The 12,512-nt window shown below is 42.3% G+C and overlaps 1 protein-coding gene across 1 annotated transcript; it reads right to left on the bottom strand.

Annotated features, from left to right (window-relative positions):
* Window positions 1–833: 833 nt before the first annotated feature.
* Window positions 834–11,337, bottom strand: FAM162B (family with sequence similarity 162 member B). The gene is made up of 4 exons (XM_068984823.1): window positions 11,166–11,337; window positions 10,918–11,029; window positions 8,495–8,603; window positions 834–932 (listed from the first exon to the last, which is right to left on the bottom strand). Exons 1-4 carry the CDS (start codon window positions 11,335–11,337, stop codon window positions 834–836), a joined length of 492 nt encoding a protein of 163 aa, XP_068840924.1.
* Window positions 11,338–12,512: the final 1,175 nt, after the last annotated feature.

Here is a 12,512-nt window from a genome sequence, read left to right as displayed (position 1 = left end):
AGTTTACATATATTTTCTATATCTGGGAATTTTGGGTTTTGGCTCAATGTTAACATTTTTTGAAATTCATGTTGATGCATGTATGTGTGGTTTGTTCATTCTCTTTGCTGTTCACTATTCTGTTTTGTGACTACATCGTGATGTGTGGTAGGGGAAGTTTGTTTTACTTTTGTTCCCAAGGCATATGGGATCTTAGTTTCCCAACCAGGGATGAATCCTGTGCCCCGTGCGGTGGAAGTGCAGAGTCTCAACTACTGCACCGCCAAGGAAGTCCCCAGGATGCTCATTTTAGCATTATCTCTAGTGGCTAAAAACTGGACCAAATAACCAGATAAACTGGCATATTCATACAATGGAATACTATAACAATGAAAATGAATGACTTCCTGCTACTCACAGTCTGTTGATGAATCTCACAGTATAATACTGAGTATAAGAATTTACACAAGTGTATATTATATAATTCTGTGTATATAAAGTTAAAACAGGCAAAACTAGTCTACGGTGATAAAACAACATCTTTTTTTATCTGTGTGGTAATGACTGAGGGCAGAAATAAGGCAGAAAGGAGATGTTTTACGTCTTGACCTGAACAGTTATACAGGAGTGTTCACTAAAATTCTATCAAACTGTGTACACTTTTGTGCACTTTCTAAATGTATGTTATACTTCAGCAAAAATTTACTAAAAGTAGAAATAAAAAAAGATTTTGCCATTCTTGTTACCAAAATAAAGCCTTGACAAGTACTTTGTTAAATATTCTCTTTTACCTATCATTTATTGTTGCTGGTAATAGTGATGATATTCCGATGAACACTTTGTCAGTTAGAATATCATTTAGCCTTGGCCTGTGCAGCCAGCGCCGCTTCTTCACGCCATTTTGCCTTCTTTGCCAGGTTCCAACTTGTTAAAGATTCATGTCGTTCTGCAGCCTGCAGAAGCAAAAGGCAAAGCATTTTGACGCTCTGGAAAAATTTGTATTTTAGAGATACATAGCAGACTCCATGAAAGAAGAAAAATAACAAAGCATCAATCACATGTAGCATTTAAGAAAAACGATCCTTTGATACAGAAAAAATCTGCCTAAGTTATTAGACTTCTAGACAACAGTACCGCTGTATCAGAAATCTGCCCCCACCTCCTCTTGGCACGCAAAGATATAGTTGTTGGACAAAAAATAAATCACTTTCAAATAGTTAAACTCAAAATCAAGAAAGGGAAATCCTCAGGTACCTTTTACGAAAAGAATGCAAAAGGCATAAGTTGATGGGGAATGAGAAGGACAAAAGCCAGGATAGATGGAAATGGCTTTATTAGGGGGAAATAATGGCTTTAACAGCTGTGGGCTAGAAGTTGAATCGCTATACCAATAGGCAAGTTCAGGATTTAGATCATGGGCATGGAGCTGAGGTATTCCTGTGAAATGACTAAAGCTCTTACCAGCCTGATAAATGGCAAGAACACTAAGCATTTACCTAGGGGAGAAAAAATTACTTGTAAAAAGAGAAGATAATTAGCATTGTGATCAGGAGGAAAGAACTCTAGCTACAAAACAGATCAGAGGAAGTAATCTAAATGCAGCACAGAGTTATAAGTACAAAAAAATAGAGACATTAAGAGACATGGATAATAAATTAGAAATTCCAACATATATTCCCACCAGGTGAGTTATTAGAATGAGGGGAGAGGTCATATTTGAAGTAATAACAGCTTACACTTTTTCAGAAGTGAGCAAAGCTATAGGTCCCTCAGACTGAAGAACATACAAAGTACTTTGCAGGAAAAAAAAAAATCTAATAGATATTGATGGAAGTCTGTTATGCATTTCACACTTAACATATCCAAAATAGAGGACGTGATATATTTTGTCTGTCAGGCCTACCAGTTCTTTCCCCAGCTGTACACATGGGGAATGGCAACACCATCCATCTTACATTCTAAAGGCAGAAATCCAGGCTTTTTTGATGTCATTCTTCCATTTTGTTTTCTCTTCCCATACTGAACTTACCATAAAGGTCTATCCTTTTTACCTTTCCGAACACATCTCAAATTGCTAACCATTTCTCCATCTCTATCTGACAGCATCTTAGATAAGGTAACATATTAATTATTCAAAGTGACAGGTGATTGGAGAGAAAGAAGATGGATACAGTTCAGTTCAGTTGTTCAGTTGTGTCCGACTCTTTGCAACCCATGAACCGCAGCATGCCAGGTCTCCCTGTCCATCACCAACTCAGAGAGCCTACCCAACTCAAACCATTGAGTTGGTGATGCCATCCTCCTCCTGCCCTCAATCTTTCCAGGCATCAGGGTCTTTTCAAACGAGTCAGCTCTTCGCATCAGGTGTCCAAAGTATTGGAGTTTCAGCTTCAACATCAGACCTTCCAATGAACACCCAGGACTGATCTCCTTTAGGATGGACTGGTTGAATCTCCTTGCAGTCCAGGAGACTCTCAAGAGTCCTCTCCAACACCACAGTTCAAAAGCATCAATTCTTTGGAGCTCAGCTTTCTTTATAGTCCAACTCACATCCATACGTGACTACTGGAAAAACCATAGCTTAGGAATCCCTTAGAAGAAATGGAGTAGCCATCATGGTCAACAAAAGAGTCCAAAATGCAGTACTTGGATGCAATCTCAAAAATGACAGGATGATCTTTGTTCATTTCCAAGGCAAATCATTAAATATCACAGTAATCCAAGTCTATGCCCCAGCCAATAACGCTGAAGAAGCTGAAGTTGAACAGTTCTAAGACTTACAAGACCTTCTAGAACTAAAACCCAAAAAAAGATGTCCTTTTCACTATAGGGGACTAGAATGCAAAAGTACGAAGTCAAGAAACACCTGGAGTAATAGGCAAGTTTGGCCTTGGAGTACAGAATGAAGCAAGGCAAAGGCTAATAGAGTTCTGCCAAGAGAACGCACTGGTCATAGCAAACACCCTCTTCCAACAACACAAGAGAAGACTCTACACATGGACATCACCAGATGGTCAACACCGAAATCAGACTGATTATATTCTTTGCAGCCAAAGATGGAGAAGCTCTATACAGTCAGCAAAAACAAGACTGGGAACTGACTGTGGCTCAGATCATGAACTCCTTATTGCCAAATTCAGATTGAAACTGAAGCAATGGAGAAAACCACTAGACCATTCAGGTAGGACCTAAATCAAATCCCTTATGACTATACAGTGGAAGTAAGAAATAGATTTAAGGGACTAGATCTGATAGAGTGCCTGATGAACTATGGATGGATGTTCATGACATTGTACAGGAAACAGGAATCAAGACCATCCCCATGGAAAAGAAATGCAAAAAAGCAAAATGGCTGTCTGAGGAGGCTTTACAAATAGCTGTGAAAAGAAGGGAAGTGAAAAGCAAAGGAGAAAAGGAAAGATATACCCATTTGAATGCAGAGTTCCAAAGCATAGCAAGGAGAGATAAGAAAGCCTTCCTCAGTGATCAGTGCAAAGAAATAGAAGAAAACAATAGAATGGGAAAGACTAGAGGTCTCTTCAAGAAAATTAGAGATACCAAGGGAACGTTTCATGCAAAGATGGGCTCAATAAAGGACAGAAATGGCAGGGACCTAACAGAAGCAGAAGATATTAAGAAGAGGTGGCAAGAATACACAGAAGAACTGTACAAAATAGATCTTCACAACCCAGATAATCACGATGGTGTGATCACTCACCTAGAGCCAGACATCCTGGAATGTGAAGTCAAGTGGGCCTTAGAAAGCAGCACTACGAACAAAGTTAGTGGAGGTGATGGAATTCCAGTTGAGCTGTTTCAAATCCTGAAAGATGATCCTGTGAAAGTGCTGCACTCAATATGTTAGCAAATTTTGAAAACTCAGCAGTGGCCACAGGACCGGAAAAGGTCAGTTTTCATTCCAATCCCAAAGAAAGGCAACACCAAAGATGCTCACACTACCATAGAACTGCACTCATCTCACACACTAGTAAAGTGATGCTCAAAATTCTCCAAGCCAGGCTTTAGCAATACAAGAACTGAAATTCCAGAAGTTCAAGTTGGTTTTCGAGAAAGCACAGGAACCAAAGATCAAATTGCCAACATCCACTGGATCATCAAAAAAGTAAGAGAGTTCCAGAAAAACATCTATTTCTGCTTTATTGACTATAACGAAGCCTTTGACAATGTGGATCACAATAAACTGGAAAATTCTGAAAGAGATGGGAATACCAGACCACCTCTTGAGAAACCTATATGCAGGTCAGGAAGCAACAGTTAGAACTGGACATGGAACAACCGACTGGTTCCAAATGGGAAAAGGAGTACGTCAGGGCTGCATATTGTCACCCTGCTTATTTAACTTATATGCAGAATACATCATGAGAAATGCTGGGCTGGAAGAAGCACAAGTTAGAATCAAGATTGCCAGGAGAAATCTCAATAACCTCAGATATGCAGATGACACCACCCTTATGGCAGAAAGTGAAGAGGAACTAAAGAGCTTCTTGATGCAAGTGAAAGAGGAGAGTGAAAAAGTTGGCTTAAAGCTCAACATTCAGAAAACTAAAATCCATGACGTCTGGTCCCATTACTTCATGGCAAATAGATGAAGAATCAGTGGAAACAGTAGCTGACTTTATTTTTCTGGGCTCCAAAATCACTGTGGATGGTGATTGCAGCCATGAAAGTAAAAGACGCTTGCTTCTTGGAAGAAAAGTTATGACCCACCTAGACAGCATATTTTTAAAAAGCAGAGACATTACTTTGCAACAAAGGTCTGTCTAGTCAAGGCTATGGTTTTTCCAGTGGTCATGTATGGATGTGAGAGTTGGACTGTGAAGACAGCTGAGCACTGAAGAATTGATGCTTTTGAACTGTGGTGCTGGAGAAGACTTGAGAGTTCCTTGGACTGCAAGGAGATCCAACCAGTCCATTCTAAAGGAGATCAGCCCTGGGTGTTCATTGGAAGGACTGATGCTAAAGCTGAAACTCCAATACTTTGGCCACTTGATGAGAAGAGCTGACTCATTTGAAAAGATCCTGATGCTGGGAAAGAATGAGGGCAGGAGGAGAAGGGGACGACAGAGGATGAGATAGTTGGATGGCACCACCGACTCATGGGCTTGGGTGGACTCCAGGAGTTGGTGATGGACAGGGAGGCCTGGCGTGCTGCGGTTCATGGGGTCGCAAAGAGTCAGACACAACTGAGCAACTGAACTGAACTGAACTGACCTGACCAGACGGACCTTTGTTGACAAAGTAATGTCTCTGCTTTTTAATATGCTATCTAGTTTGGTCATAACTTTTCTTTCAAGGAGTAAGCATCTTTTAATTTCATGGCTGCAATCACCATCCACAGTGATTTTGGAGCCCAGAAAAATAAAGTCAGCTACTGTTTCCACTGATTCCCCATCTATTTGCCATGAAGTGATGGGACCGGATGCCATGATCTTAGTTTTCTGAATGTTGAGCTTTAAGCCAACTTTTTCACTCTCTTCTTTCACTTGCATCAAGAGGCTCTTTAGTTCTTCACTTTCTGCCATAAGGGTGGTGTCATCTGCATATCTGAGTTTATTGATATTTCTCCTGGCAATCTTGATTCCAGCTTTTGCTTCCTCCAGCCCAGCTTTCTCCTGATGTACTCTGCATGTAAGTTAAATAAGCAGAGTGACAATATGCAGCCCTGACATACTCCTTTTCCCATTTGGAACCAGTCGGTTGTTCCATGTCCAGTTCTAACTGTTGCTTCCTGACCTGCATATAGGTTTCTCAAGAGGTGGTCTGGTATTCCCATCTCTTTCAGAATTTTTCACAGTTTATTGTGATCCACACAGTCAAAGGTTTCTTTATAGTCATAAAGCAGAAATAGATGTTTTTCTGGAACTCTCTTGGTTTTTCCATGATCCAGCGGATGTCGGCAATTTGATCTCTGGTTCCTCTGCCTTTTTGAGAACCAACCTGAACATCTGAAGTTCACAGTTCACATATTGCTGAAGCCTGGCTTGGATAATTTTGAGCACCACTTTACTAGTGTGTGAGATGAGTGCAATTGTATGTACTGTGAGCATCTTTGGCGTTGCCTTTCTTTGGGATTGGAATGAAAACTGACCCTTTCCAGTCCTGTGGCCACTGCTGAGTTTTCCAAATTTGCTGACATATTGAATGCAGCACTTTCCCAGCATCATCTTTCAGGATTTGAAATAGCTCAACTGGAATTTCATCACCTCCACTAACTTTGTTCGTAGTGCTGCTTTCTAAGGCCCACCTGACTTCACATTCCAGGATGTCTGTGGCATAGAATCATGAAATATTTAGAAGTGCAAAATTTTGAAGTGATGACCACGGAGTCTAGTTTGCTTGTGTCCTGTATATGAGCCCTTTTCCTTGCCATCTCTAATATGTATTTTCTGAAGGGAAATTATGAGGTAATAACTCTCTAATTTTGCTTCTTGCTTTTCCCCAATTCTTGCATCTGCTGATTAGTTTTTACTATGAAATGCAGCCCCACAAATATTGATATCTCTGTGAATCATCTTTTCTCTAGTCTGAATTTCTCCATCCCTAACAACTTTCCTCTGTGTTGAACTCTCCTCTGGACACACTCCAGTTTATCAGTGTCCTTCTTCATGGTGGCACCTACAACTGAGCCCATTAGAGTGTAATTATAACTTCTTTGTTTTGGAATTGTGTTTTAGTAACACAGCCAGGGATGGAACTGGATTTCAGTAGCCTCATCACACAGAATAGTTTGCCTGGAACCAACCAAGCATCTTTGACTCTCTGTGATGCTATGGACTGTAGCCTGCCAGGCAGCTCTGTCCCTGGGATTCTCCAGGAAAGAATACTGGAGTGGGTTACCATGCCCTCTTCTAGGGGATGATCTCGACCCAAGGATTGAACCCGTGTCTCCTGTTTCCTATATGTGTCTTATGTCTCCTGCACTGTCATGCGGGTTCTTTATCACTAGTGCCATCTAGGAAGCCCTAATGTTGTCTATATATCTATTCTTTTATTTTGGCCATGCCATGTGGCATGTGGGGATCTTAGTTCTCAGACAAGGGATGGAAGCCTTGCCCCTGCAGTGGAAACATGGTCTTAACCACTGGACCATCAGGGAAGTCCTTATACATATCTGTTTCTTTCTGTTGGCTTGGCAAATAACTTAGCCTTTGAAATTATTCTTATCAAATGGAAATTTTAGTAAATGTTTATTGGGATGAACACTTAAACATAAAAATAAATTCAGTCATCTCTAGTTTTTAACCTACTTAGTAACCTGCCTATCCAGTTGGTGATTCTCTAGCTCCTAAATGACAGACTGGATTCCAATACTGCCTGGACCCTTCATGTTTCAAACTATCTTCCCTTTATACTTCAGCCACATTAGTTCTGTGTGTTTCGTTTTGTGTTTTTTTTTTAGTACACCAGACACTTTACTCTCTATAGGCTTTCCTCATTCTCTTGGCCTTACCCTGATGACTTATTCTCATTCTTCTCAGAGTGAGCTTCCCTAACCACTGCATCTGAAGCACTCTGACTCAGGTACTATTTTATTATCCTCCCAGCTACTCATATGTAAGTCATTATACACCAGCAATCCTATTGGCTCTGTTTAAAAATATATCCCAGTTGGACCACTCCACATCATCTCTCCTGATATCACCCTTGTCTGAGATAACCATCTGTTGCCTAGTTTATTGCAATATCTTTTACATAGTCTCAAGGCTATGGTTTTTCCAGTAGTCATGTATGGATGTGAGAGTTGGACTGTAAAGAAAGCTGAGTGCCAAAGAATTGATGCTTTTGAACTGTGGTGTTGGAGAAGACTCTTGAGAGTCCCTTGGACTGCAAGGAGATCCAACCAGTCCATCCTAAAGGAGATCAATCCTGAATATTCATTGGAAGGACTGATGCTGAAGCTGAAATGCCAATACTTTGGCCACCTGATGCGAAGGACTGACTCATTGGAAAAGACCCTGATGTTGGGAAAGATTGAAGGTGGGAGGAGAATGGAACGACAGAGGGTGAGATGATTGGATGGCATCACCGACTCAATGGTCATGAGTGTACACTCCAGGAGTTGGTGATGGACAGGGAAGCCTGGCGTGCTGTGGTTCATGGGGTTGCAAAGAGTCGGACATGACTGAGCCGCTGAACTGAACTGATGCCATAGCTAAACAGTTCATGATTTAAGGAAGGGTGTAGTTTGGATAACTTTCATACAAAAAAGTTCTTCCTTTGCCTATTTTAACCAGGTTATAAACTGTAATTTCTCATTTTTCTTTGTCTTATAAATGGAAACAAGCTTCTGTCCCTTCTGTCCAGATAGTTAATTTGTTGACTCAAATTTCCATGAAAGTGTTGTTTTCAGTACAACTGATATGTGAGGATGGGTCAAGCTGTCTGAGATGAGACTGTTCTTACATTGGAAAACTAGCAATAATCCCCCAAATGAGAACAAAGCTCATAATCCTTAAAATTCACAACTCTGTTTTTACTTTAAAGTGGTACTCACCCTTTTGGCTGATGCTATCACTGCAAAGCAGGCAATGATTGTGAGTCCAATCATTATGTAACAAGCTTTCACCCGAGCTTTGTTTCTTGCAGCATCTATCATTTCTGGCCTAAACCAAGATGTGTATTCTATTAATTACATTAAAGCCATATGATTTCCTGACTGGCATAATAGACAATGATTTTTTACATAAATATTCCAAAAATTTCCGTGAATGCAACTGGCAGATGTGAAAGCCTTACACATTCTAGTACATTATCTTACTAATTTCAAATTAACAGGTATTTATTATTTATATTGCTGCAGTAATATGAAGTGGCAGCTTATAAATAGATATAAGTAAAGAATGATTTCTGAGAAAGTATTCAGCAGTATTTTTTCTTATCTATGTCTTTTCAATAGAATGCAGTAACATAAAAAAAAGCAATTCCTCTTTAAAAATATATCTTTAACTTTCCACTAGTTGAAAGAACACAGAAAACCAATATCTAGCCTGTTTTCCTCAGGTTTTAGCCAGATTAATATAAGTTTTAAGATATTAGTTGCAAACAGGTGAATATTAGTACATTATTAGATTACACTTGTTGTTGATTTTTGTTCCAGATGGAACCTGAAAGATCTGATCTTTTTTACCCATCCATCTGTCTTTGAACTGCTATACCAAATTAGTTTAACACTGAAAAGAAAGGGAAAAGTACAGTCATTATTAAATATCGTTAGTGTATGGTACAAAAATTATAGGTCACTTGTTAATTATATGTCCATTAAAAGCATAAAAGTGAAAGCTGTTTACATTGTAAATCTAACAGTTAGCTTAGGAGGCATATCTCTCCTAAATAGCAATGATTTGAAAATTATAGAAAATAATAAAAAATATTCAAATACTTTCATGTCTCCAACCCAAAACTACAATACTTTTCCTAGGCACCTTGCTCAAAGTTAATTTAACAGAATTTCTCCTTTTTTATGATATTTCTTTGACTGTGATCCTGGGGAAGAATTATTTCTGTAAAATGGGTCTCTTCACATATACAGCTATATTGCTATAATATTGGGTCTAGAATCTCTAGACATGCGTTAATTTACAACAATGCAGGTTCTTTACATTTTTGATTACTCTCATATAGCCCTAAAATCCAAAATCCAAAAACACTGAGGATGGTCTTTTTAAGCTCTTCTGGGGCTAATTTCTGCTCTGGGCTAAATTATAGATCTCAAGGAAAACAAAATTTGTTTTATAATATTAAAAAAAGATCTCCATGGTGAGTAAGTGCTGAAAACAGAGTTCAAATTCCATGTCCATTCCTCATTAAAACATTTAATCCAAGAAAGGGATAAAAATGCTTGAGAATTCATTACTGAACATTTCCCACCGTATTTTTCCCATTTGAAATGCTGTTGATGACTAATAAATTAACAATCAATAAAAAGTGTGCACAATATGCACACAACAAGGTGTAGACCCAGTTTCCATCATCCAACAGGCATTGATCACATCATATAAAATAATATTTGAACATCTGAAATACTTATTCGATTTTATAGTTCTAGTCTCACTTCTTTTTTGAGATCAGTTTAAAAAGTGGTAGATTGGCTTTATCTTTAGTTTCCTTCCTTCCCCTTTTAACCACTCCCTTGTAAAGTGCTGGGAAGATTTCTGGGCTTTGCATAAACTGAAGCTGTAAAAAAAATGTTTTTTACGGGTGACCTTCACTTTATTTTTGTTTTCGTAGAAGATTACATTTACCCTGGTGTTGAAGTTGTCAGCTTAGGTTTTATCAAGCGAACGCCTGTCTTGGGTATGGGATGAGGAGGCCAGAGACACAGATGCGCCCTGGCTCCTAGTCCCAGAAAACCCGCGCTCAGAGGGCTGCAGAACCGCGTACACCAGGCATCTCCCGCCCCAGAAGAGGAGGTCATATGGATGTAGCTTCTTCCCAGAGACTCTCCGGCCACCCCGCGAGTCATGATCCTTCCTTGGGTGGATCAGGGAGCCGCAACTCCTCCCCTCCCCAGCCCAGGCCAGGGCCCCTCCGCCTCTCAGCCAGCCGGGCGTATGCGAGGACCTTGGTTTTTGTTTGGCTTAAGGGCTCCACTGCCTCCCGGCCCGGAGCTCGCCGGGGGCGGGTATCTGAGTGACCGTGGAAGTACCCACTGAACTTCGGGATTTTCACCCGACTTCAACAGTCTCCCCATAAGCTTAGCTTATCTCTCACAGTCCAGTGAAGGAGCCTGGCATTTAACCGCACTAGGGGCGCGTGAGTAATTCCTTTAGAGTGGTAAGTAGTACTATGAAGACCCGTGTGGCTCTGCACGCCTCTCCCGACCTCTGTGCGCCCAGGTCGGGAAGTGGGTGGACCCCGAGCCTTCCAGGCCTGGGGCGGACCCTCCAGGGGGCCCTCAACCCGGCCCGGCACACTTACGGAATCCGAGGCGGGATATCCTCCATCGCTTTGAAACGCCCGGTCCACAGCAGAATTCTCTTGTCGAATTGCGACGGCTTGTGCTCAGCGGGGACCCTATGGACCTTCTCGGCTGCGAAAGCGACAGGGACATACAGAGTGACAGAGAGACCGACGGCCCAGTGATCGGGGCGCACTCACGCCTCCATCCTCCAGCCTCAGCGCTCCACGGACCCGTCCCTCCCGGGTCGTTCCCAGCCCCTGCTCACCAGAACCTGGGGGCTCCGAGCGGCCGGGGCTCCCGCCACTGGAGTACTGGGGGTGACCCCGGGGCCAGAGAGACGCGACCGGCCGCCGCTCGACATCTGGGGGCGCTCCCGGGGCGCAGCAGGGGATGCGCCCTGGGCGGAGGCGCAGGAGGCTCCCGACCGTGGCCAGCATGCTGCTGAGCTCTGGTCCGGCGCCCTCAGCCCAGCCAGGGCCGGAGCTCCCGGGACCCCTGCCGCCCCGCCCCGCGCCGCTCCCAGGGGAGCCCCGGATGCGCAGCTGGAGTCTGACGTGCGCGCCCTGGGCTCCGGGTCCCCGCCCCCAGCCTGCGACCCCCGATCGGGCGTCTTGACCCTGGGCCTGTCGGTCCCCTGGAGCGCCGCGGAAGACTTTCCTCCCGAAACAGCTCCATGCCTTTTAAAGGCAATTCTTGGTATTGAATAGAAACGTGTTTCCATCACATATATATGTATTTTTTAATTTCACTGTTCGGTGCTTAAGAGAATGAATTTCACCTCTCTTCCAGGGAAAGCCAACAGTCAGGCCTTCTAGTGCAGGTCGTTTCAGTTGTTTACCAAGCGACTGTAAGGCTTTCAACTAACTTCTGACTTTCCCGTCAGGCGACTTTTTGAAGTTAGCTAGCTCTTCACCTCACCCATACTTTTCTCTTTTCCAGACAAAACAACCTCAGTTCCTACAGTTTTTGTCCACCTCTTCATTTCTTAGACCGCAAACTCTGCAAACACTCTTCAAAATGAGCTTTTCTACATTTCTACAATCTTCCCTCTCAAAAAGAGGGGAGAATCCTCTATTCTTTGGCGTCTAAATGAGGATAGGAACTCAGAAAAAAAAGGCTTGTAGGAAAACTGTCAACTCTAAAGAAATATACTTATTCTGTGTCCTCATGTTCCCTGGTGGCTCAGAGGAAAAAGAATCTGCCTGCTATGAGGAGACGTGGGTTCCCTGGGTGGGGGAGAGCCCCTGGAGAAGGGAATGGGAACCCACTCCAATATTCTTGCCTGGAGAATTCCGTGGTTAGAGGAGCCTGGAGGGCTACAGTTCATGGGATTGCAAAGAGCCAGCAGGACTGAGGACTAACATAACACGCAACTTCCTCAGATTCAAGGGACCACAGACCCCATCCAAGTTTAAGTGCTCCCCTGGAGGGAGCGCAGGCCAGCTCACCCTCCCTGTTTCTGTCTCTGAGGTTTTTCTGAACCCAGACACTGAGCTACTTTTAGTTGGGTCTCCAGATACTTCTTTCCTTCCTAACTAGAAGTGTCCAGCTCTTGAGGGCAATATCTCTGTAACTTTGCATCTTTCATGTAATGTGTTCAACAAAAGAAAAC

The sequence above is a fragment of the Capricornis sumatraensis genome, chromosome 13, assembly GCF_032405125.1.
Source record: "Capricornis sumatraensis isolate serow.1 chromosome 13, serow.2, whole genome shotgun sequence".
NCBI classification, from domain to species: Eukaryota; Metazoa; Chordata; class Mammalia; order Artiodactyla; family Bovidae; genus Capricornis; species Capricornis sumatraensis.
Note: the sequence above shows the minus strand (reverse complement) of the source record. Positions and strands in the feature narration are given on the sequence as shown.